Genomic DNA, 26966 nt, shown 5'->3' on the forward strand with positions numbered 1-26966 from the left:
TTTACAAGGAATACAGATGACAGTTATCAAAGGAATTGGTAAATCTGTCAATGATTCGACACATTGGACAAAACGTTTGCTTTACTCCAGTTCAGCACCTTTCAAGTGTCACAATGTCTGAAATGTGTCTTCAGCTGTCACAGCAGGTCATCTATGTGTTGCTAGGGTTACTGAGTTTCATTCATAAATATGGAGACCATAGACCTCTGGTTTGGGATTTCATGACATGTAGAGGAGATCTGCTTTCGTCTTTCTCGATACATTTTCTTTGCTTTTGGTAGAATAATTGTTCAGCTGTCTGCATGCACTTCAATGAAGTCATCTGCACCTGATTGGCTGTGTGTAGACACAGGTCTGCTGTGGCAGGATGCTACAAACCCACCTGCCAGTTTTAGTTCAGCTTCATGACAGTGGTGTGGTGCCGTCACTGATCTGTGTGCTTCCATCTCCTTCAGCTGCATGACATCTATCAACCATAATAGACAGAGATGTTTACCAATACTAATTTATATTAAAACGTTTTAAATGTAACAGGATGTAAGGATACAAAGATGATTAGAGATACAATATAATTTCAGTCTGCTCACAGAAAGTAGCATATCATGCCTCTTGTTTTGGGGTTTTCTCACTTTCAGAAAATACTGACACAAGTTTTTAGTCTTTAAAACAAAAAGTCTAAAAAACAATTGAAAGAGTAAAAAACTGAGCTGTAAGGTACATGTAGTGGAATAAAGATTACAAAATATTCCTCTCAAACGAAGTGCGGGAAAAAAATACAATCCATTTAGAAATACTCAAAGTATCTTGTGAAAGTACTCAGTTATCTCCTACCTTTGAGAATAAGTCTCTAACCTCTTTAATCCATTTGAACAGCGCTTCTGTTTTTAGTTTGAACATTGTGTGCTTTCATTACCAGTAAGCATTCATAGCAAGAGCTGAAAACACATTTTGTTTCTGTTTCTTCCAACACGTGCAGATCTAACTCTCTGTTTGTGTGTGTGTGTGTGTTTGTGTGTGTGTCTCCAGGATCGACCAACATCTTCACCCCCACCAGCCTGCTGGAGCAGCTCAAGGCCATGAACAAACCAGACGAGGAAGTTGCAAGCTAAGATCCTCCAATCACACCTCTCTCCTATTTCTCTTAACCCCGCCCCCTTCTTACCTCTGTACCCTTTCCCTGAAAACTACATTAACTGTGTATGCATCCTGCTTGAGAAGAATAAAAAAACATCTGAGATGATAAAAAAATATATGTTGTATCAAAGAATAAAATAGTTGCAAGTAATCAAAGTTTTACAATGGATGCAACTAAATGAACTTATTTAAAAAAAGGTTTACATATCAGAACAGAAGGCCATTTAAAACTGAAAGTACCCAAATGTAATATTGTGTGCAAAAGGTCGACATTTTCTCTTTGCTTTGGGTTTCCTCCCCTGTGAGTTTTATCGGAAGCTTGTTGAGGAGGGATGAGCAGTTTGAGAGGTCGTTGTTGTAAAATATATCATATCAGTCAACATGCAATATAAATATATTCGTCAGAGAGGAATCCCCCCCCCCACCCCCGCCCATTTGAGATGTTCGTATTCAGTAGCATGCTTGGACTTGTGTGGACTGTTATGTGTTTGTATCCAATGTGGATGTTCTGGGAGCCGCAGAGTTAGCACTTAGCTTTTTCCTAAGATGTTGAGCTTGAATACTTCACTGAAAACATGTGTTTTGAGTATCTAAAAATACACACTTCGAAATGTATGGGTATCCAGTACTTGGCGTTCCATCCGTAAACTCAGCTGGCAGTTTATAAGGTTAAACTATAGCAATGTAAATGTATTGCAATATATCCAGATGTGTCAGTAAGGGTCAGTATGCAACAGCACCACAAGCTGCAGCCCACAAAATGACCTTTAAGCCGTTACTGCTCTAATATATGTATATATATATATATTTATTTATGTGGGATTTAAATATATTATATCTTAGCTGAAGTTTATGCAATTAGCACTAGCAAGCACAGTAACCGCAGTTTGTTTTTCATGCTATTTTCACTTATTGTTCCAAATCAACGTCAATGTCCTTGACGTTTTCCCTGCAATCAGCAGTCGCCATTGTAGATTAATATAGAAATAAGTGCACAAATCACTGAATATATTCATTCTAGCCAAGGAAATCACAATCTAACCCCTCCTGGCGCTGCCACATAGCTTGTAATATATATCTGGACACATTTTAACGCTGTACATAAGGAAGAGGTGCGATACTCAAAACATAGACTTTCTTTAAAGTATTCCTTTTAAAGCGTTTGGTTTAGAAGACGTCGGATAGAGAGAGCTCTGTAAAAAGCCCGAACCCCCCCTCCTCCGGCTGCCGAGACTGTAAAGTATTTACTTGCCACAACCTTTTTCCTTTCTCCGAAAAATTCACGTTTTAATGTCAAAGGCCGATGCTTGCAGATATTTAAAGAATAATCTTAAAAAGGGCCAGTTGTATTTCAGTATTGTATCCTGTCAGATTAAGTCTTTTCATTGGTTAGTGATGTTTCATTGGGCCGTGCACTGAGTAGTGTTGTGCACGTGCCATCCGTTGCTGTTTTAGCGTCTCACTGTTGACTGGTGATATTCCTAACTGTGAAGTAGTGATACCTTTTCCTTTAAAAAAACGTCGATGTGAAGCCGCCGTGTTTGTGATGTTTTAGCTGTAGCTGTTAGTGGTTCAAAAAGAAGCTATTTTTTCCTCCGGTGCAATGTAAAACCCTCCAATGGTGAATGGCTTTGCAAAATAAATCCCTTAAATCCACTCTTTTCACTTTTCTTCCCTCCCTCCCCTCTTTCCTGGCCAAACAAGTTGTATATTGCACTATTATGCGTTTTCTGTGATGCAAACGCTTGACTTTGTGTTCATTTATTTTCTATTATTTTCTGTTGTATAGGATTTACTCTGTCAAATCAATTGGTTTATATCAAATTATTTATCAGAGAAAAAATAATAGTGATGCATTAGTCTGTTCTAAAACTGTTTAACTTATTGGGATTGTATGTTTGCGAGTGTTGAAGCACAAACAATACTTCCATGTGTACCTAATATGTACTAAGGCTGTCTAATAAATTGGCTTCCATTACATTGAAGACTCTAGTTTTTATTCTTGAAAAGGCAAAACAGTAAAACCGAACGTTACATTTAAACTTTAATTTGGCTCCTTAGGGATAGCTGCAAAGAGTTTACTGAAAATATAAAAAAAGGATTAGAAATGAGTAAAAATCTGATTTAAATTCACAATCACAGTTCTATGGTATATTTCAACCAAATACAGTAAATACAATCCATGAAAATAGTTTATATATTCTCTTTTGTATAAAAACATACCTGCTTCTCTGGCTCATAAAGCTTCTTAGAAACTATTGTACAAAATGAATTCACACAGTTCAAAATGTGTATTCTATACAGACAACATAAAAGTGGACAAATGAGGGGGGATCCAGCATTACAGTGTTACAGGGCTGTCGACCACTTGGTCCAGGTCTCTTGTTAGCCGTCAACAACAGTTGCATTAGGAGTGCATTTCATGTACAGCGCAGCATGCTACAGTATTAAAAAGGGAAAACAAAGCTCATACATAAACTCAAAATAACACTTATTTTTAGAATTACAAAAACTAGATTCACATTATTAATAAATAGCTCAAAGTAACAACTGCTCCAGGACAGCCAAGTATGTCATTTCTATGAACTGTATGCCACGACATATTTGAAAAGGATTATGACGATTGCTGAAGGAAAGGAAATGTACGTTTGGCCACCTGAGATTCAGAGGGATAGTTTGGATATTTTTAAATGGGGGGTTGTATGGGGTACTTTCCGTAGATCAGTTCGTTATGTGTGTATTAAATCATGTAATAAATAGTTTTTTCGGTTTCACCAAAGTCACACACACAAACTAACCATTGAAGGCAGCAGTAGACCAGGACCCCTTGTGTTCTGTGAGGGGAAATCACTGCATGGTAATGGCTTTAGTTCCCCATTGGAAAGCCTTTGAGTGCAAGGTACACTTTAACTGATATTTCTTTATTTTTAGGTCAAATAAGTTTCGCAGCTGCCCCGATCCACAGCACAATATGACTTAGCTTCTGTGCTCGCACTCCAATTATTCTCAAAACTGGAGGTGTGCAATTACATGTCATTTGTTAGACGCTTTTATCCAAAGCGACTTCAGTACTGTGGACAATCCCCACAGGAGCAATTTGGGGTGAAGTGTCTTGCCCAGTGGGACTCGAACTTGCTATCTCCTGATTTGAAGTCCACCACACTATCCACTGAGCCACAGCCTCCCAATTCATCCACTGATAACAATGACAAGTACCTCATAGTAGCCCATTTGAAAATAATCAAATGTTGCCATGACTTACCCTTTTTAACAGTGCCGCAAACAAAGCTACAGTAACAGTTTTTTCTCCAAAGACAAGTTACAAAGAAGGGAATGAGGTGTTTAATTCAGCTGGTCCTGCACACGGTGATGTTCTGAGTTCAGACTAGAGGCTGCAGGCCTGGGCGAGGAGCCTCTGGTAGTGCAGGCCGGACTTCAGAGAGCGAGCCATGTGTCCAGAGGTGTGTCTCATGCTCCGCGCTGCTCTGATGGCCCTCTCCAGAGAGCTGTCCACGCAGCGCTGCTTGTCCACCGACAGGGAGCGCCTCCTCCTCATCACCTCCCTGCGACGCCTGACCCCTGAGGACCTGCCTTGGCTGTTGCTAGGAGACACGTAGAGGGGCGATGACGAGTACAACCTAAAGACAGGGTGATAATGAAAAGTGCCAGAATGTATTAAATATTACATTTTATAGTAGTTTGTGTACAAATACAACACATTACTGTACTAGCAGGACATTACAGCATTATGCGCTGAAAGAATGATGAAGACTTGTTATCTTAACGTCACACAAATAAATGATTTAGCTACTATTTTTGTTATTAGATTTGTTATCTAAGAGCCTTCTCAAGCAGTTTAACCAACCATAGTTTGCTTTATGATTTGCAGCTGAGAGGAGCTCTTGGATTTGTCTGCGCTTTGAACATTATACTTCATTTGGGCATTTTCCCTGCTACCGTACAACTGATGTGATGGTGAGTGTTTGTATGAGGGACGTCCATTTCACTTCACACTATCTCTTTTAGTTTGTCAACTGCAGGTGAGTTTTTGCTAAAAGCTTTGTGTGTATGTTGAGAGGGCAGGTCACCTACAGGAGGGGGGGTGGGCACACTGGCAGGCACTGCAGCAGAGCAGGAGGAGCTGCAGCTGCAAAGTATCCGCTCCTCTGCACTCTGTGGGGGGACTCGGCTGGTTGGCAGGTTGTGTGTGTGGGGGGGGCTGTGAACAACAGGGCAGGGCAACACTTCATATTATTAAACTCATTTCATTTACTGCAAACAGAACTGTGACCAAGCAGAACAAATGCTGCTGATAGTCAGTGTTGTGCTAGTTACTGAAAACCAGTAACTAGTTCCATTACTAGTTACTTCATTCCAAAAGTAATGCGTTACTGTGAAAAGTAACGTTTTAGTTACTTTATAAAAGGGCTCCCATTAATGCCCTTATAGCCTTCCTTTCAGTACTGTTATTGCATTGGAGAATAATTCAATCTGTTGATCAACTTGACATGCATTATATGCAATCTGGATTGCATCGATATTAGCTGGCTTTCCATTTTTGTATATTCTTTCTCCAGGTAGTTGGAAAAAGTTTTCCGTCCCATATACCGTGTGCCGCCCGGACATGCTATCATGCTAACTAGCTCCCTGAAAGCGGGTGACTCCACTGTAGCAATAGCCTGCATGTGTTCTACAACATACCGTGCAATGACTTTATCGACTTTTCCCTGGCCAGCAGTCCCTTGGTTAAAATCCAGCCGCTGTTGCTTAGGTGGAGGTGGAGTGGCGTCGGCTGAGTCTCTGTGGTCTTAGCTACTAGCTTCGTCCCAGCATGTTGTTTTTGCAGATGTTTTAAGATATTTGAATTACTGGTTTGGGCAGTAGATAGGATCTTTGACCCGCCAAGACACAACTTACATTTAACTAAAACGTTCTTTTCTTTGTGCTCGACAAAAGTGAAATAGTGAGAATATCTCCAGGTGGAGAAACTAGACTTGAGCTCCGCCGCCGCCATGATAGTCTTGTTAGTAAACAACACAAACACGCCCACAGCCCGTCTCCGCATGTGACACAGGAAGTATCTAAGTACATTTACTCAAGTACTGTACTTAAGTACAGTTCTCATCTCTGTTCGCCTGGCTGTTGACTATATAAAAAAAACTAACGCAGTAACGGAGTAACGCACCATGTAGTAACGGTAACTGAGTTACTGAATTCAAAAAGTAATGCGTTAGAGTACTAGTTACTGCCAACGGTAACGGCGTTACAGTAACGCGTTACTTTGGAACGCGTTAGTCCCAACACTGCTGATAGTAAATAAAGTTAGAATTGACAAGTAATGGATTACGTGTTCAGCCACACATGAGGGGGATTACGAGATGACTGTTAACACCGGTAATGGTGGGTATGTACAGCTCTGTTCACATCCTCTCACCTGGCTCCGTGCTGCTGTAGGGTGCATGGCGTCCACAGAGAGGACAGAGACGACAGCCAGAGGAGTGAGGCTGCTCTCTGTCACCCCCAACTGGCACTGAGGAATACAACAAGCAAGCATTAGTGAAGACAACTGCAGTATTGTTAAGAAATCAACTTTGTCTGAATACAAAGAAAATCTAGTAAGAAGAAACGCGTAGAAGGAAAGAAAACAAAAAGGATGAAAGGAGCCTCCTTACCTTCAGATCGCCCTCGGGGACCATGTGACAGACACTGAGGACAAAGAGGAGCCCGCCCTCTGCTGTCAAGAACGTCTGCTGCTTCACACACTTGTGCAGACACACCAGGCTGCTGCCCTGCAACACACACACACACTCTCACCAGGCACAGTCTAATCTGGCAGATTTGCTTCTAAAATACACAAGTGCCACTTGTTTTTTACTAAATGTCTGTATTGACTTGAACAGAACAGCTATGAATTTACAACTAGTCCTCTTTCTATGTATGTATCTATGGAAATTGCATCTGTAGATAGATGGTTCTCACTGGGCTGTGTTCTGCTGCCGACAGTATGCGTGTGTGAGCGGTGGCTGTCTGGAGCTGCAGTGGATGTTTGAGTACACCTGGACACCAGAGGCTGAGGTGAGGCGGGCTCTGAACCTGTGGCTGGAAACAACAACATGACATGCATTACATCCCAATCTGCTCTTTGTTCTTAGATGGATGTGCTTGCTTATGTATGTATATAATCAAGCCTTACAGATGTTAGTTTTTGGTCTGTTCGAAGAAGGTGTTCTCTTCTTGGTTGTTCTCCGCAGTGTGAACTCCTCGTCCTCATCTACAGGCCGTGTGTTTATTCTCTCCCTGACATCACCCCGTCGCTCCCCTGGCCTAAGCAATGGGAGAAGACCACATTTAGAACAAGATGACATCCAAGCAAACCCATAGGTCAAAGCGTCAGCGCGCCTTGTTTTGAGCGTAAGCAGTGAAGTCCCTTCGCAGTCACAACAGGGAAATAGAAACCAACCTGATTGGAGTAGAGGTGTTGTGGTGAGCAGAAGGAGCCGCTCTCACAGGATTCTTATTCCTCAGACAGCTATCTAGGCTCTCCCTCATTCGGCGCACCTCCACCTGCAGCGTCTGGATTGCATCACTAAAACACACACACAAGCAAATACTTTTAAAAATCACATTAAATAATCTATGTGTAGTTTATGTAATTTTCACCACCACACGTATCCAAGGCCAAACAGTAAGTGCTGCACTGTAAAACTATTCCAGTTTACAGAGTGCTAGTCAGTATCTGTGTAGCTGTCAGTCCAAACACACACACGCTGTTTGAAAATGACCATGCAGGAACACACCATGCAGGACACAACAGAGTACCTCCTAATATGCAACCACATTCAATGGCAGCATGTTCTGTAATGAAACATACAATAATGTGATGACAGAGACATTAAGGATGCTGGGTAAATCTAACAGGAGTGAACTTATACATTTCAGAAAAATATCTGAACATTTTATTCTTCTTATTCGTCAAATAATTTGTCTGCAGGGAGACATAAACCTGGCCGTGTTTACGCAGCACAGCTATCGCCATGGCAGCTGCTGCTACACACACACTCACTTGCGATTCGCAGCCTGACTGGAGCTCAGTGCACTGAGAGGATCGTCATGGTGACCCAGTGCACTAGCGAGGGAGAAGCTCGGGCTAGAGTTTATGGATTGTGTGAATCTGTGCTCAGACACAGTGAGAGCTGCAGGGACAGAGGAGGACTGCAGGTTAGATACACAGACAATGAAGAAAAGACAACAGTTAAACCATAGAATAAAAAGGTCATTAGCAAAAATCTCAGACAGTGGGCGAAACTTAGAGACTCACAGCTGTCACTCTCCGGTCCAAACTCACTGGTCCCACTGTCGGCTTTGGTTTGTCCCGTCAGAGGGACGCAGCGCTGTGGGGAGCAGGAGAGGATGCGTCTCCTCTGCTCCGTTCTGCTTCTGCTCGACCTGGTCCTGTTGGGCTCCATCGCCGGTTGATTTAGCAACAGTGGGGGAACCGGAGATGGTGCTGATACCAGGACCATCTGAGGAATCCTCTCCTGAGGCACTGACACACTAGAGGAATATTCAAGACAGAAAACACAAAATGCTTCATTAGCAATAGACTGTATCATATAAATACATTCATAATAAGCAGTGAGAATAAGGGCCGTTAGAGTTGTAGGGTCGGGCATCAGTATGCTGTGTGTAACGGGGTGGGAGTGGGGGATGGCACATGAGGTGTGATTTATGGTGCAGTTAAAGTGTGTGGAGGCACAGAATGTACCGGACGCCCTCACCTCTCGGAGGCCCTCTGGTGGACAGGACTGGCCGCTGCAGCAGGAGTCAGACGGCTGCTCTCTGAACACACAAACCCACTGTCCGTCTCCGGGGAGATAATCCCATCCTGAGCAACACAACACAGAATGTTATGCATCATTTGACGATACACATTTTAGATGTAGATGTAATATTGTTTGTCTTAATCAACACATTTTCCTTGTGGAAGGTGGGGATTGGAAACTGGTTGTTGTGGCCAGGGAAAGGGACGTTTGGGGGCCGTCTGATAAGCGGTGGAAAATGGATGGATGGATTTGAGTTTTGCTGAAGTAATGTTTCTTTCGTTTTGTATGCAGTCTACAGTAGTGATACTTACCTTCTAGACAGACATTTAGTGATGTAAATGATCTTGTAAAGAAATGTTAGTGGATTTAATATTTTTAGTGTATGATCTTTATTTTTACCTGATTTACATGTGAACAGGAGAGCACTGTAAATCAATATCAGAATGTCTGCCTGCTCGCCACCTACCTTGACATTAATGTATGCCTCCTCTAACCATGCCATGGATGTAAGAACATGTTATTTCACCCTGTCAGATTTCAGAAGGAACTGACCTGAGAAAGAACTCTTCTGATCCCACTCAGGAGTTTGGAGTTCAGACTGCTCAGACTGCTCAGACTGCTGCTGGGGGACTCTCCCACCTCTAGCGTTCTCCTGCTGCGGGGACGATGAGCGGGGGGTGTGGTGATGGAGGCGCTGCGGGGAGGATGAGCGGGGGGTGGTGGTGATGGAGGGGCTGCTGGGACGATGAGCGGGGGGTGTGGTGATGGAGGCGCTGCGGGGAGGATGAGCGGGGGGTGTGGTGATGGAGGGGCTGCTGGGACGATGAGCGGGGGGTGTGGTGATGGAGGGGCTGCGGGGAGGATGAGCGGGGGGTGTGGTGATGGAGGCGCTGCGGGGACGATGAGCGGGGGGTGTGGTGATGGAGGGGCTGCGGGGACGATGAGCTGGGGGTGTGGTGATGGAGGGGCTGCGGGGACGATGAGCGGGGGGTGTGGTGATGGAGGCGCTGCGGGGACGATGAGCGGGGGGTGTGGTGATGGAGGCGCTGCGGGGAGGAGGGCTGGACCTGCTGCTCTGAGCTTCCTTAGTGTAGACAGGAGGAGAGTCCTGATGGTCCGATTTCCTGTCAACAGAGAGAGATTGAGTCCAGGGGAGCTAGTGGAGCAAGCCTCTTACCATACCATATTTATTAATCTTCTTAATACATATTTAGAATTTCTTCAGTATAATTGTACTATTCCGAGATAAAAATAATAACATTTAGACAGGAAAGTAAGCAAGTATTACTGTGCTGCTGATGTTTCCAGGTTTTCTTGACACTGTCTCTCCTCCTCCTCCTCCTCTCTCCCAGGCTGCACGTCTCTCCTTAAGGCAGCAGAAAGGGGAGCTCCTTCCCTCTGGCTGTGGTCTATATGTCTGGAGAGCTCCCCTAAGCTTTGGAAGCTAGACAGAGAGAGGAAAAATGTAAGAACATTTAGATTAAGACTATTGTTTAAATCCTTCCACAATAAAGACACGTGACAAGTGAACAACTGAAAACACTTTCCACTCACTGATTCCTCAGCGGTGCCAAGTCTTGTTGAACATGTCTGTGTTTGCCGTTCTGAGGTTTGAGGTAGAGAGTTTCCTCCTCTTCATCATTCTCTTCACTCCCGGTGCTCACCTCCACCGCCGCTGCCTCTCCTGGATCAACCAGCACAGGCACAGCTGGGCTCTGGAAGGAGAGAGAGCTTTACATACAATCTAATCTGGCTACAATTACATCCTTTCACGTCCTATCAGGAGTGTGTTCTCCATTGCTTCTTCACACACACATGCTGAGTGGTCGCCGGCCAACTCCATCTATACATGTCCAACCATGAGCTCTATGAGCCCTTCCAATCTGGCTTCAGACAGCAACACAGCACTGAGACCGCCCTCATCAAGATCACCAACGATCTCCTCATTGCTGCTGACTCTGGCCGCCTCAGCATCCTTATCCTCCTGGACCTCTCTGCAGCGTTTGACACTATCTCTCACAACATCCTCCTCACCCGCCTCTCAGACCTCCTAGGTATCACTGGCACAGCGCTGTCTTGGTTCACATCCTATCTCCATAACAGGAAACAGTTTGTCTCCATCAATGGCTCTAATTCACCCCCGGCCCCAGTCCACCATGGTGTACCCCAGGGCTCTGTGCTTGGCCCCCTCCTGTTCACCATTTACATGCTCCCCCTCGGCCAGATCATCCGACATCATGGACTCAATTTCCACTGTTATGCTGATGATACCCAACTGTATCTCAGCACCACTCCATCCTCCCAGCTCCCCCCTCAGTCTCTCATCAACTGCCTGCATGACATCAAAGCATGGATGTCATGCAACTATCTCAAACTAAACAGCAGGAAAACAGAGCTCATGGTTGTGGCACCCAAGGCGCTGCTCCAGAAGGTTGGTGATTTCATCCTCGAGGTTGACGGCTACTCCATCTCCCTATCTCCTGAAGCCCACAACCTGGGTGTCATCCTCGACTCCACCCTCTCCTTCCACTCCCACGTCAAGTCTGTGACCAAATCGGCCTTTTTCCATCTAAGGAACATTGCAAGACTCCGACCGTCACTCTCGGAGTCGGTTGTCGAAACCCTAGTCCACTTGGGCTACTGCAATGGTCTCCTGTTTGGGGTTCCAAACAAAACCCTGGACAGGCTCCAGTATGTCCAAAACTGTGCTGCTAGCTAGGGTACTCACACATACAAAGCCGTGGCAGCACATCACTCCCACCCTCATCCACCTCCACTGGTTGCCGGTCAAGTCCCGCATCACCTACAAAGTCCTCCTCCTTACCTACAAGTCCCTCCATGCCCATGCCCCCCAGTACCTATCGGACCTCCTTCACCCACATGCCCCACCCCGGAACCTGCGGTATTCAGACTCTGGCCTGCTTACCACCCCCAGCACCAAACTGAAAACCTTCGGGGACAGAGCCTTCAGCGTGGCAGCCCCCACCCTCTGGAACGCTCTCCCTGCGGAGATCCGCAACATCCCCACGCTTGACGCCTTCAAAAGGGTTCACCAAGGCCTTTGGCCCCTAATAATCTATTTGTTGTTTTTGTCTGTCTGATTGCCTTTTGTTTTGTTATGTTTGTTTTGCCCTGTTCTTCCTTGTAAAGCGACCTTGGGTCCCATGAAAGGCGCTATATAAATCCAAGCTATTATTATTATTATGCTCTGTGCAGTACAGGTGTTAGCGATGCTAATGTAAACACAGACCATATTACGTCCAAAACAGTCGGGCATTGTTTCTGATAGTAACTTTCTGTTAGGGCCGTGGGTCCACATTTCCGATATGACGTCATATCGGACGCAAATCTGGATCAGCTCCGTTGTAGCCCCGTTTTTAGAGATTTGGGTACGGAGGAAAAGAGAGGGTTTTATTTTCTGACGCTGCGTGAGTTACCCGACACACCGGGGACACATTTATGTATAAAAGACATGAAAAAGTGTATTTTGCATGATAGGTCCCCTTTAACCCAGATTATAAACACAAGTGTAAATATCCAATTTAATATAATATTGAAATCCGCACTAGGACCAGCTTTAGGGATACTATTTACAATTTCCAAAAATATCTATATGTTGTCAATTATATTTGGATTTATCAAATAATTGTTTATTCTATAAAATCTTTGGAAATAGCAAAAAAGATCCACAACACGTTTACAATATTAAAAGTATCTATTGTGTTTTTCAAGTGAAGCTTTTTACACGTCTGCCGTCATATTTTATAACCTTATCATCCTAAGAAAAATGCTAATCCTCCAACGATTTGAATAAAGTGATTCATTAAATAAAGATGTAATTGATATAACGTGTAAGGACTTGCACCCTGTTGTGCGTGACAAGCAGGAGAGCAAACGCCTTAAGACAGACATTTATTTTAGAAAGGATTAACGTAAAAAACTATTTATGGACTTTACAACGGATACAAAAGTAAAAAAGGTAAGTGTATGAATACAGAGAAAGCTGATGGTACCTGTGTGTGAGTTTCTTCCCCCTCAGAGGGGTCAGATGAGGGGGTGGGGTGAGGAGGTGGAGAGGGAGGAGCCTCACTGATTGGCTGCTCCCGTTGCATCCGTTCCACCAGCTCCTTCAGCTCATCCATATGCAGCCCACACTGAAAGACCAGCCCCTCCAGCTCCCTGTCACACACATCATAAACACAACTGAGCACACAGAGGTATGGAAGATACATTTAACCTGTGATGTTTTTATCTTCTGCTCTCACCGGTCACGGTCAAAGAAGCTGTTTTCTGCTCCTCGCTGCTGCAGGAGTTTGTAGTCATCCCTGGCTAACAGGTATCCCCTTTCCAAAGAGTCGAGCCCCTCAGCGAGCTGCGAGACCCCCTGGAGAAGAGCTTCATTAGAGGAAGGGGCTTTAAGAGGACATTCTTCCAAACGGTTTAAACTGTTAAAGTTCCTACCTTCTTCTGATCCAGAGGTTTGAGTCTTTTGCTCTTCAGGAGATGCTCAAAAGTCTGCATCTGAGTAAAAACGTTAATATTTTCATCACATCATCTAAACTCTAGCGTCACTGTTGATCGTTTTAAAGGATCTCGTACCTGCTGGAGGAACTTGTCGGCCTGATAGTAGAGAATGCTGGCCAGCTGCTGTCCCACCTCAGGGTCTGGGCTTTCTGTGGAAGAACAAGCTGATGGACTTCCTGTTGACACACAAGTGCAGAGGGAAGAAGATAATGCAAGCTTTAGAGAACAAGGCAACATTCTAGCAGCTAGAGTAGAAGTCACTTCATGTTTCTGTGTTCACTTTGATGAAAATGTAAACAGTGGTGGAAGAGGTACTCAGATGTTGTACCTAAGTTAAAGTACCTACACTAAATTGTTAAAAATACTCTGTTACAAGTTAGAGTCCCATTCAAAATCAGACTTAAATAAATGTACAAAAGTATTGGCATCAAAATATACTGAAGTACCAAAAGCCGGAAACATGTATATTAAATGTCTGAATTATAATTATTTATGCATTATTGTGTTCAAACAGCTGGTAAAGATGGAGCCTATCCAAATAACTGTGTGTGCTGCTGGATTTATTAACCTTTACTTGAATTATTATATAGAATTCAAAGTGTATTTATTAGTTGATTTATATGTTGTTTTAGCTAATATTCTGAATCTGTAATGTAACGAGTAACTAAACACGTCAAGTTTTGACAAGGAGTTGAGTAAAAACTACAACATTGGCTTCCAAAGTGGAAGAATAAAATACGTAAATATCTCATCATACGGAAATACATCAGTAGAGGGGTGACTTAGGTGGCTAAAGGGGAAGCTGAATCATCCATTTTTTTTAATAAACGATATATGAAATGAAATGGAATAAGATTGTTGTACTCTGTTGTCCATTTGGATGGAGAGAGGCGGAGCTTATCTCTGCCCTCTGAGCCCGAGGGAAGTCCAGCACCATCATCTTTGAGGAGCCTTGGTTCGGTCCGGACTGCACCAAGTGGCCGGGCTTTGGGGGGTCGGAGAACAGGTTCACCTGGTGGAGAAGTAAAACAAGTCTAGTGGTATATTGGCACATCTATTACCCTCCATAGAGGAAACATTTGAAGACTTCCCCATTTTTAGACCAAGTGTCGCGATCAGGTGGTAAGCACAGTGCCAACAAGCATATATTATAGCAAGGCAAAATGTCCGGGGCACAAAGCTCCATTCACAACGAGCTCTAACCCACGAGTGATCAACATAACCCTTTGTTGATTTAGGGAGGAGGGGCTTTCTCTAAATGTCTGTTTTACAAGCCTACTCATTTAACACACATAACGGAATTGAATGGAACTCACAATGAATAGACGCCCCTCCCCTCTGAGCAATAAATCATGATGACCTCAAACCGACCTCAACAGTCCCTTTAAAAACACGTATTTTTTAATAAGATAACAAGATTCATGTAAAGTATGGTTTCTTAAGCTATCTTCTTGTAAACAGCACTGACATTAAAAGATGTACAAAACCAGAAAACAATCTGAATAGATGTCGGTGCAAAGCCACCCCTCGATAGAGCCTGTGTTCATGTTATACTATCAGAGGGGCAGATGGTGCTTCAGTGTGCTGGTGAAGGAGATGGAGGAGATGCATAGGCCTCGGTTGGCTCTGTAATTGGTGCTGACTGTGCAGTTCCTACCCTAGCCTTCTCCTGTCTCTCCTACTCTCTCTCTCTGGCTCTGACTTACTCTCTGTCTGTGAGACGCTGAACATGCCTGCTCCTGCTCTCCTGGATCTATAAAGTCCTGTACCGTAGACAAATACATATAGGAATAAAAACAGACAACAAGAAATAAATACATTAGCATATTTTACAACTTAAATCATATAATATTGTAGTTGTTGCTTGATTGTCTTAATGTGGCTTCTGTTGCACTGCTTGCATTTATATAGACAATTATGAGATTATTAATATGTATATATTGATGCTGTAACTCTGGTTGTTCCTGTCCTTGGAGAAGTTATTGTGACATTACACATTAAAAGGCACAGAATATAGTTGAGTAATGCTGTCATATTACATCGCTACACTAACACCCAAACAATATGTGAATGTAATTATCTATGGACTGTTTGAATCAATAGTCTGTCTGTTCAATCAACGGAAAATGAAGGAGCTACAAAACACACACAAAGGGAGGACAGCCATTGGCTAAAAGTCCCAAGAGGACCTTCTTATAACAGATGTTTTATTTATTTAGCCATGTCATGTGACCTTGGATATGTAGCATATGTGATGTGTGTCTATATATCTCTTAAGGTCTACTTACAAATGTATACAAATTAGTGCAATTATATGTATGTGCATATTGTCTATTGTTCTATATTGAATTCTTTAATGTAACATTTTCACTTACAGTAACCAATTTAATACCAGAACAGTCTCTTTTGTTACGATTATTGTTAATGTATTTAAATGTCTTCTCGTAATTTGTTTTGAACTTATCTGGTGTTTTGTGATTACATTTTTTCACGCATGTATCCCTTGAATCTTTGAGAAAAGTTGTTTTCTACAAAAGTTACGTCACATTTTCTTGCAGCCTTTGTTTAAACATAAAACGGTATCAATGTATGATGTCTATCAGATTTGATATGAACAATGATCTTATATTGTCAAAAGTTAAACAAACATTAAGATGCTTTCACTGCCGCCCCCTTCACAAAGCTATTGCTAACATTATAAGACAATAAAGTCAAATGTGTATTTTTGTTAAACTTTATGTCTTCCACCTACAGTATGTTCAGAGACAATGTTTTCATTGAATATTGTATCACCTTTATCCATCTCATGACTTAAAGGTGCTATAGTGGTTTAAAGCTGAGGGAAAGAATACATCTTTAGGCCCCGATGCACGGCCCTTTATAACCCTGCACATACATAGTGATACATGACAGCCTGATTTCCAGATGAACTACCTTGGCTTCCAGACGCAGGCGATCAATGGTGTTCTCCGCGTCGGCGTGCTTAGTCAGCAGTCTGTAGTAGTCCTCCTGCAGGGGGGGGGGGGGGGGGGGAGAGATTGGGTGGGGAATGAGTGGGCAGAGAGAACGAAACAAGACGCAGTGTTACAGTAGGACAAAGATGAACGGTGTAGATTAAAAATACTTCTTCACCCTGAGGATGTTTTTCACCGTTTGGTCCCATTCATTCCAATAAAGCATAGACGCCACAGCTTACGATCATATTTCAGACCAAAGCGTGCATCCAACTTTGTGTCAGCAGTTTAGGGAAAGAGCCTTTCCTGTGCACAGTCCCCGCTCCATGAAGTCATAGTTTCCCACTTTGGTGTGGAAGAACTTGCCTGGCCTGCTCTGACCTCAACCACACCCCACACCCCACACTGATACACTGGAACCCCCATTGTGTCCTCCTCACCTGACATCAGTGTTGGACTCACTGATGCTCTCGTGGCTGAACATGCAGCAGGTTCCAAAAACTGATCAGATGTTGTAGCAGCAGCTGTTTCAATATGATTGTAACAATAACATGTGGGTTGTCACATACTTCTGTTTATGTAATGTACAAAACATTTAATGAATGTTATCTTTGCAGTTACTCCTGCACTGCTTTGCCGACCAAATCTCTATCAAAAGTCGTTTTTAGTTAAGTGATCTGACAACTTCAAACATACATACAACTTCAAATAATCACCTGCATTTCCACTTGTTGGATATAAAATAGGGGGACACAAAGTTGTCTTTTTAACTGTAACAAGACTCAACAGGCTTTCCAAAAGATACGCTTTCTGTGTCTTACATAACACGTGAAGCTAGCTAACCCTAATAGACTATCTTTGAAAAGCTTTGTTTCAACTTAGGTTCAGGCAGCTATCGTAGATGCTCTCTCAGCCTCTGACAGTACCTGCAGCTGGTCCAGCAGGTCGGAGGCCTGCAGGCGGGATCTGAAGTCCTGAGGCACGCTGGAGTTCAGGGCACTGCTGATTGGCTTGCAGGAGTCTGATGAGGCAGGAGATGTATTGTGGGAGTTCAGCAGGACTTCTTTCACGATGTCAGCGGGGGATTTGAACATGAAGGGGGGCCCAGGGGACGAGGACTCTCTCTTGAAACAGCGTGTACTCTTAGGGGGGGTGTAACCATCTTTTGGGAAAAAGACCCTGGGCTCCACGTTGGAGAAGTCTGGTATGCGATAACTCAGAGGCCCTTTTCTGGAAATACAAATATAAATCATGGTGAGTGCATCGTGATGTGTGAAAAGCTGCAGCCTTACGTGTGGTAAAACAATGTGTCACCTGGACTCGTCCACTTCAGCAGCATTACTCCTGGGTCTGGGTATCCTCGACTCTCCGTCAGGACTCGCTGTTTTCTGTTTGAACTTTAAGGACTTGGCTGTGCCGAGGGATCGAGTCTGTGGATATGTTGCTTCAGGAGATGGCTGCCTCAACTTCCTTGGTGAGGGACTTGGTTGTTTATCAGACTTATCTTGTCCCTTTGAGGGCAATTTACTAACTCGACTGCAATGATTTGAGGTTCCTTCATCAGAGAACATGTCTGCCGGCTGAAGAGAAGCCCTGGGCTTTATCTCAGGACAGCGAGTACTAGACTCAGGGCTTAGGTGGCTGCGGTGTGATTCTGGAAGACTTTCAGCGGCGCTGTTGTCTGGTAAGGTTTCGGTGTCAATGCCCTGAGCAGCAGCCATTTCCTCAGGGGTGAAGTGGAGAAGGTGGGGGAAGGAGAGCGCTGTGAGAGGGGAGGCAGGCTGGGATATTCTGCGGTGGTGAGTGGAGACTCTGACAGGTTCCTTCTCTGACAGGTGAGCACTACAATATGGCTTAGAGTTGGTCTTCTCAATCTCTTCTTCAGAAAAGCCATTGGTAGTTCCAAGCTCTCTTCTGTGTTGATCGTTTTCTCTCTTCCTGTCACTCCTCTTCCCTGCTACCTCTCCATCTTTCTCCTCCATGTATTTGTCCCACTCAGAGACACACTCTTTCCCCGGCTCTTCTTTCCTCTGCCCGACCTTTCCAGCCAACTGTTGTGCTTCAAAGCTCTCAATCAAGTCCTCATCTGCCAAACACATGGAGTTATGGAGAAAGGTGAAGACAGGTTTCAACACAAGGAAGGCATAAATCATGTCCCACCAGATAGGGGTCAAGCTCGTCTAGCTTTGAAGGACTCTCTTAAGTGTGTTTGCAAGATATACATTCAAGTTGAAGAAGGTAAACTGGTATTGCCCAATAACTATGTCCAAATTGACATGAACTTGCTGTACATTTCAAAAAACTGTTAAAACCCCCATCCACACAAAGACCGGTTTTGCTTAGCGGTATTTGACCTTGAGGAAGAGATGGAAAAATAGATAGCAGTGATGATAAACTTAGGTTTGTGTACGATAATGGTATTATAGCCAATAAACAGCCAATAATACAAAAGCCAAGTGGCAACATGATGACATCAGCTTCGGCTTTAAGATATGTTCGAGTCCAATCAATTCAGTATAATGTATTGGTAGAGTGATTGTGGACTCATGGTAGCCTTGAGAAGTCCGATCCTATTTTTTTTCTCTATATCTTTTGATTATACTTAGGAAAAAACGTGTATGCTTTTAACAACATGCATTTCTCGTGCAGCTACTTAAAGTCTTAGTTTAGATTTAATGAGCTAAAATAATGAGCAGTATATTCGTTTGGGTGCAGTTTTACCAGATCTAGAATACATCAAAGGAAAGACTCACATAATGACAGAGTTTTGTCCTCTTCTGATTCGGTGTGGGACAGATGTTCACTCAGGTTGTTGCTCAGCTCCTCAGGCGTCTCCCTCTCATGCCCACTAGGGTCTTCCTCCTCTGGGGTGAGGGGTCCACGGGAGTTTGAATGACTATCTGAGTCCACCAACCCTGCATCCTCCAGTGCTTCAGACAGTCCGATGATGCCATTGTCGTCCATCTGGCTATCAAAGTCGTCGTTTTTCTCTGTCTGTTCTTCATCCTCACCATCCCAGTCCTCCTCATATATCACAGAGCTGGTGGGCGAGCTGGGGGCCGGGGCAGGGGTCCAGCAAATCACCCCTGCTTTGGTATTATTTATTCTCTCCATTGTCCTCTAGGCCTCAGCTCTGACCTCAGATGGTCTTAGCCTGGCACTGTAGCGTCCTTCATCCTTTCTTGTTGATCTGTGAGGAACACGTTCAAAGCCATGACTGCAGAAGGTCATCGATTACAGGTCATGTCAGAAAAGTGGTTACAATCCAGAGGTAGAGCTAAGGAGGAGCTTTCAGTCAGTCTGCAGTCTTAAGGAAGGGGGGGGGGGGTCTCTTTGAATGCAGTTCCTGAAAAACAAAATGGTACTCTCAGTTTAGTATGTTTAACTTATTACATCACAGGGTGGTCATATCCTGATATAATACTGCACCTCCTGTACAAACCACTCTCTGCATGGGTTTATGCTTACAGCTTTACAAGATGGAAGAAAGCACTTTGAAAGTACCGTAACCAAATATTTCCAGGCTTCTGTCATCACTTCTTGTTACTATGAATGTATGTTTTGATCGTGATTATTTAATGCTTAGCTCCGGTCCAGTCTATGTACGGTGTCAGACCCCAGAAGGTTTCAAAGTCGTTTAGTGGTGAGGTTGTTGTCATTTCAAATGTAAGCATATTCTAAACCTTGACTGTTAAAATGAAGCAATTTTCTAACTTTGATTAGCTTATCATAAATGTAATAACAAGTTGCAGCTCTAAAATTAGGAATTATTTCAGGTATGTATAATACATATTATGCCTAAAGCGTACAACTGTAATAGACTGTTTCAGGCGTGCGTACAGTTCATGTGGGTTATTTATTTCATTATGGACTTGCCGTGGTGTCACAGTTCAGTCACAGTATGACACATTTTGTCTGACATCCTATGTGAGACGCAGCACTCAAAGATTAGGATCCAAAGTGACATTAGGTGATTGTTGGTCATTTACCTTATTACCCCTCCTTAAATCCTGTGCTGTCAGGTTGCACAACTCAGCCTTTACAGTAAACATACACACATCCTACATCTAATGGAGATTGGATTAGACTGTTAGTCCCCCAAGAACTGGCCTAGAGATGCAACGGTCACTATGGCAACCACACAACACGAGCTGTGCTTTCTAGCGTCTGTGATACAGCTCTGACTAGTCTTAACATAAGTCCCAGAGCCTCACACCAAAATGTATACTTAAATCATCTTAAAACACATTTTCAAAAGTACATTAAGTCCATCTCTATAAAACATTTAATAAAGGAACTTTAGAGTGTAACAGCACCATTTCTACATCATGTATTTATTAGGGCCGGGACTCGATTAAAAAAATTAATCTAATTAATTAGAGGCTTTGTAATGAATTAATCGAAATTAATCGCATTTTTAATCGCATATACATATTTGACCTAAGAACAGTGAGAAGCAATTTTTTTTCACATGGATTTTAGTATACCATTAGGCGCATTCACACCGCAGTACTTTTCCCACAAAGGTTCATGAGAACTTAGTTCATGAGAACTCTTTGAACCTGGGGGAGGATTAGGCAAATGAAGCCGCTGACGTCACTTCTTCTTCTTCTGCTTTGGGTTTACTGGCAGGCCGCAAACCACTTCACGGCGTATACTGCCACCCAAAGTCCCCGGAGTTGGGGACTGGCTTCAGTAGAAGCTCCCAGCAGCTTCTACTGAAGCCTTCTGAGTAAATCGCCAGAACGCCGACACCTCCTCATCTCCACCGCTCCCATGTTTTATTTTGTGTTGCCATAAGTTAGTCTCTCTGCGTTTCTGCGCTGGGCTAATGCTAATAATGCTAATGCGAGGATAATAAAATGGCGGCTTCACAAACTTTTTGGGAGTTTTACGGGGCGTGGTTTGCAATCCTTCCAGCCAATCAGAAATATAGCTCTTTTCTCACAAGAGAGCCGCACGAAAGTCCCTGCTCTCTAGCAGCTCTCTGCTCTCTAGCAGGGACTTTCGTGGGGGTAAAAAGGTTCTCATGAACTAATTTTAGTACCGGCTCTTTTTGGTGTGAACGCGATAAAAGAGGCTAACGTCCACGCTAGCTTCCACGCTAGCTGCTATATGTTTTGCATTGAGGTGATACTTGAGGCTTGATGTGGTGATATGCGAATTCCTTTTTGCATAATTTGCACACAACCGTGCTCTTATCGACGCTTCCATCCGTCCGTTTTTTAAAACAACATTTCCCACTGTTGTTCACTGTGGTTTGTTGTTGTCTGAAGTCATGAACGTTAGTTGGTGCTCCAGTATAATCGGTACGCCTGAAACTCATCCAGTGAGAAACGTTCCGCGGTGCAAAAATAAGTGCGATTAAAATGCGTTAATTTTTTTAACGCGTTAATTTTTGTGTAATTAATCTTAATTAACGCGTTAAAGTCCCGGCCCTAGTATTTATCCTTCTAATTGTTATTATATTTGTTCGGCCAGAGAGTGGCTTTATTAGAGATACCGTGTTGAAAGGGGGGGACAGAGGGGATGACATTGCCTGAAATGTCCATGGGCTCACGAGACGAACCCCTGTACTTGGCAGTGGATACCGATACGGGCACTGACCTATCTGGCGTCCCCTTTTATAGATTTGAAAAACACCTTTTTCCTGAGATACGTGCACATATTTTTACTTTTTTAAAAGATGGATAAAAAACCAGCTGTCTGGATCAGATATACATTCAGGATATTACATTTTTTGAAGCAGTATCGGCAGCAGGCACAAACACCCCGACCACATACCAGGTCACAGACCCTTAGAAACACACACACACACACACACACACACACACACACACACACACACACACACACACACAACACACACACACACACACACACACACACACACACACACACACACACACACACACACACACACACACACACACACACACACACACACACACACACACACACACACACACACACACACACACACACACACACGTACGTAGGCTTTTCACTCAGAAAGCCAGACACACTCATGTGCGTCCACAGGGCTCAGTGGGACAGAGCCACATGATCCCTCCACACCGGCCCACATGGCAAACTCACCATGCATTTAAAGCAGACCACACACAGCTCAGTGGACAAACAATTTGAGAGGTAGAAAAACAACAACTTAAGAATAGATAGAGTTCTCAGTCTAATTATGGCACTATTTACGCATTGTCTCCTCCAACACACCTGAATATCCAGGGACTCAAGACAACGAGTCAACGTCAGCCAGGGGGAAATGAAAATATCAGCGGTTTAAAATAAAACCTTAAAGATGCTTTACTTTACTTAAGCGTCTTGATTGTGTGCAACTATGCCTGTGCTTCCTTACATTTAAGTGGTAAATATATATACTGAATTACACTGATGCAATAGCGGAAAATACTATTTAGAGTAGATTACTTTGCAAACAAAGATGTCCCATGCTAACTTCAAGCTGAATTGTTTTATTTTAAAGAGCAAAGCAGCTACATTACTGGAGATACTGCTAAAAAGCACCGGGTTCTTTTACCAACATGTAATTAAATGTGTCTCTGCTGATGTTCCTTGGATCCAGGGAATGTTTCTTGCCAAGAATTCATGTCCATCATTTATATGTAAAATATAACATATTTTGTTATTTGTTCTAAAACTCAGGCGTCCAAAGCATTCATACACGTGGGCCTTTTTCACAGCAAACATTTGGACGTAGTGGGCAAAGTAAAGGTGTAAGAAATAAGATGAACGATGGCTCTGTTCTATTCAGAAAGCTGCATGCAGTGTTTCTACTTCTACTGAACAACAGCTCTAAATACTTCTTCTGTGGAACCGGCTCTGCCATCTTGTTACAGTTGTTGGTGGTACTTTGTTTCTGTTTGACAGACACGTGTTGGGCTTTAACAGTTAGCATATTCACAGCACGTACAGAATATCCTCCATCAAAGACCTTCTAAGTTTTCCATAGATATTTGATTTGTGATCTTCTCTTTAGTAAGAATAAAGCAAAGAAACATCTCACCTGTTGCTCTGCTCCCTGCTCATTCCTGGGGGAACTAATGGTTTATCTAAGGGTTTATCTCAGCCGCCAGATGGGGGGAACTAAGCTGCTCTCAAGCCCTTAGAGGGGGCTTCACGGTTAGACAATGATCATCAGAATACCTCCAGGAAAGAGGCTAGCTCAGCTCAGATAGAGAGACAGGCTGTCAGGATTGGACAGGTGGGTGAAAGTATTGAAATAGAGAGAGAAAGAGTGAGAGAGAGAGAGAGAGAGAGAGAGAGAGAGAGAGAGAGAGAGAGAGAGAGAGAGAGAGAGAGGATTTCTGGCTCGACTGTCATTCCCAGTGCCGCCAAAGCTGTCGTAAAACAGACACTACCTGAATATTCACAGGATGACACGGGGGGATTCTGAGCAGAGTGGAGCTGCTCCACAGCCTGTGTGTGTCCTGCTCACTAATACATGACAGATAATCTCCTTACTCACAAGACTCAGTGTGCCGGCCGAGCAGTGCCTGAATGAAACTGTTCAACTACTTAAAATCATCCATTACATTACATTACATTACATGGCATTTAGCTGACGCTTTTATCCAAAGCGACTTACAATAAGTACATTCGACCAGGAAGACACAACCTTGAAGAAAACAGAATCATATAAGTATATATATATCAGGTTTCATAGAGCCAAACATTTCAAGTGCTACTCAACTGGCTTTAGGTAAGCCAGTCCTTTATTAGTAGTTAGTTAGTTGATTGATAAACTCCTGAAATGTTATCATTATATGAAATGTTATCTTAAATAATACTCAGTTAATCATTTAACTTATTCATTGGGGAAAATTCTAAACATTTTCTAGTCTCAGAATTAAAATGTGAGGATTAGTTTATTGTTTTGTTTACTTAATTTCACTGAGAATTTATTTGTTTTACAATTTCCTTCTGATTTATAGACTGAACGTTAATTTGCAAATAAATAATGTTTTGTCTATAAATGTATTAATCAATTATAAAAACATGTTAACCGACAAGCTGCTAATTAAAGGCCTTGATTTAGAAATAATTAACCCTTTCAAAGTAAAATGTTACAGCTGAATTAGCAATTTAATTACAATTCCAAGTCCTTTTCAATTCCACATCAAGCAGTTCATTAAATACCATTTACTCATCATTGCTTTTATATTTGACTATTGTTTACTGGATTTTTTACATTTATTGCATTTTAGACTGTGTTTTACAAGACTAAGCTCTTACACAGCTGATCTGTGTAAAGGGGAAGAAGAAAGAAGATGGTGGCGGTATTGAATACAAGTATTTGATACCTATATGAGTGATACATAAGTATAAGATAAACAAATATCACTGAGTGGGAAACACCTGTTGGCTCTGCTCTGAAGGTCATTCTGTGATCATTTTTCACACAATGATAATACATGTTCTCTAGTTGCTTGCTGGTGAGAAAATATCCATCAGATGAAACATGTATTTTACCACCAAGTTGGAATTGATTAAACAATCTGATTCCTGCACAGAGTAAACATGTCCTCATGTCTTGACACAGAGGGGTCTCTAACACTGAAGCCCTCACAGTGTTTCAGGTCCACAGTTTCAGACAGACTGAAGCAACACATCAACACAAGTAGCCCTGCTGCAGAAAGACTGGCTCAACAACTGCTCAAGAACCAGTCAGGCTGGAACACAGAGCATCAATATTTTTCACTTTTGCCGACTATGCCCACAGAGAAATAACAATAACACTGTTTTAGACTGAAATAAACTTTGACAACACTTTCATCAATATTGCAAACGTACCTCATACCGCGGAGGGACACATTGGCTTCAGAAGGCAGAGCACAGCAACGGGGGTCGGTTGCCTTGAAAACCACAAAACTTCCGAGAGGACCCACCCCCGTGTCACTATGGTACACACACCACAACAAACCCCCACCCACAGAAACAGCTTACCGAGGTTTCTTCAACTCCTAAACCTTCGTTAAAATGAATTTAGCAACGTTGTTGTCTAAATTCAACTGTAACGGAGTAACGTAAAGTGTAACTAAGCGACGTAACAGTCAGTGCCAGTTTCAAAAGTTCGTTATCGTTACCATTATTTACTCTTGACTTAACGTTAAAACAAACGTAAATAACCCGCATTCAGACGCATTTCTACCTCGTATTGTTGGTACCTTAATTCTGAAGGGGCCACATGAATTAATTTCTCCAAACAAAGCCTGGGTTTCTGATATTTAGGAGGGTAATTATCAGTCTTGTGTAGTATGGCACTGATTTAGCTGATTTAGTATTCACCCATGTGAAAACATTATGGGAATATTCTCGTCCTGAGTTTAGTATTTCAGGCATGTTCAACGTTCTAATCAACCTCGTAAAATGATTCCTCTATTCAAGTTGTATTCTTGACTTTATCATAAACCTTTCTAGCCTTAATCTGAACAATATTATTTAATTTGTGGAGTTTATTGTGGAACATGTTGCCTGCCAGGTAAACATCGGGAGCGAATTAAACTACTTAACAGAATCAAAAATACTGACTGATGATTGGCTATGAGGCTACACAGGGGCGGGACTTCGCCTAGGTTGAGGAATACAAGTCTAGAGGTTGCAGTACAAAGATGGAGCCACGAGAGGGCGGACGTTGCACATTTGATCGTATCCAATTATAATTACAATAGGGTCTTCGCCGACCTCTGGTCTCAGACCCTAATTAGATGCCTTTTCATAATTTGTCCTCTTAAGGGGATTTTAAATTATTTATTTATTTTAATCAATGCCCAATATATATATATTTAAACACACACACATAGAGACAATACAAAAAGAGTATGAAATTAATTGTAGGTTAAATAACAACTTAAAAAAATAAACGTTATGACATTGTGCCAGGGGATATACAAAATAAGTTATACAGGTCAATATATTATGTTTTTTATCTATAGTTTTAAAATATATCCTATTTCTAAACCACTCCATAAATGACAAGATTTTTTCTTCTCAAACTCACTGTCCTTGACCTTCCCCCAGGCTGACCGTTTACATAACAGAACAGCGAAAACATATTTTTCCCTCTCCTGTTTTAACAGGACGATCTTCCTGCACAACGCCTGGTCCATTGAGACGGATCATACCTTGCTTTACTGTGCAGAAGAACTTGACTGTCCTGACCTCCCCAGAAGACTGTAGGCAGTTGAATACCAATTATTATCGAAAGGCATGTACAGCAATTACACAGTCTGCAATATATGGGTGTCCATCATTTGTTCATTGATCTTAAGCTCTGTAACACACTGGTTCTCTTCAAAATATGCCCTCTGAGATGTTACACTGTTGAACATCTTTTTTAGTAAGTGAATGTCAAATAAAATGTTCAGCCAGTCTTCAATATTTTGATTTACAAAGGCAAAAACAACTAGATGTTAACTGAACTTTTATAGGTTTTGCAAAAAAATCGAATAGTTTGAAAAACTGTCTGAAATAGAACAGAGAGAAACACAAAGACAGA

General features: G+C 42.6%; 2 protein-coding genes across 2 annotated transcripts in view; one reads left to right on the forward strand and one right to left on the reverse strand.

The window, feature by feature from the left end:
• LOC117539963 (syntaxin-binding protein 1-like) overlaps positions 1-3114 on the forward strand; it is a 30305-nt gene extending 27191 nt beyond the window's left edge. The window contains 1 exon segment of the mRNA XM_034206339.1: positions 1027-3114. Coding sequence (XP_034062230.1) covers positions 1027-1109 — 83 coding nt within the window. The 3' untranslated portion in view covers positions 1110-3114.
• On the reverse strand, positions 3110-25743 carry akna (AT-hook transcription factor). Its single transcript, XM_034206340.1, is given in 23 exon segments — positions 3110-4772; positions 5227-5353; positions 6569-6664; positions 6807-6923; positions 7114-7233; positions 7328-7458; positions 7595-7720; positions 8198-8327; positions 8453-8688; positions 8913-9019; positions 9510-9643; positions 9999-10081; positions 10246-10401; positions 10512-10672; positions 12971-13136; positions 13223-13341; positions 13419-13657; positions 14346-14493; positions 16416-16490; positions 17362-17665; positions 17750-18521; positions 19189-19781; positions 25262-25743. Coding segments are annotated over 22 exon segments (4161 nt in total). The 5' UTR covers positions 19550-19781; positions 25262-25743; the 3' UTR covers positions 3110-4519.
• Between the last annotated feature and the right edge of the window lie 1223 nt (positions 25744-26966).

This window comes from Gymnodraco acuticeps, unplaced genomic scaffold, assembly GCF_902827175.1.
Source record: "Gymnodraco acuticeps unplaced genomic scaffold, fGymAcu1.1, whole genome shotgun sequence".
In the NCBI taxonomy this organism is placed as follows: domain Eukaryota; kingdom Metazoa; phylum Chordata; class Actinopteri; order Perciformes; family Bathydraconidae; genus Gymnodraco; species Gymnodraco acuticeps.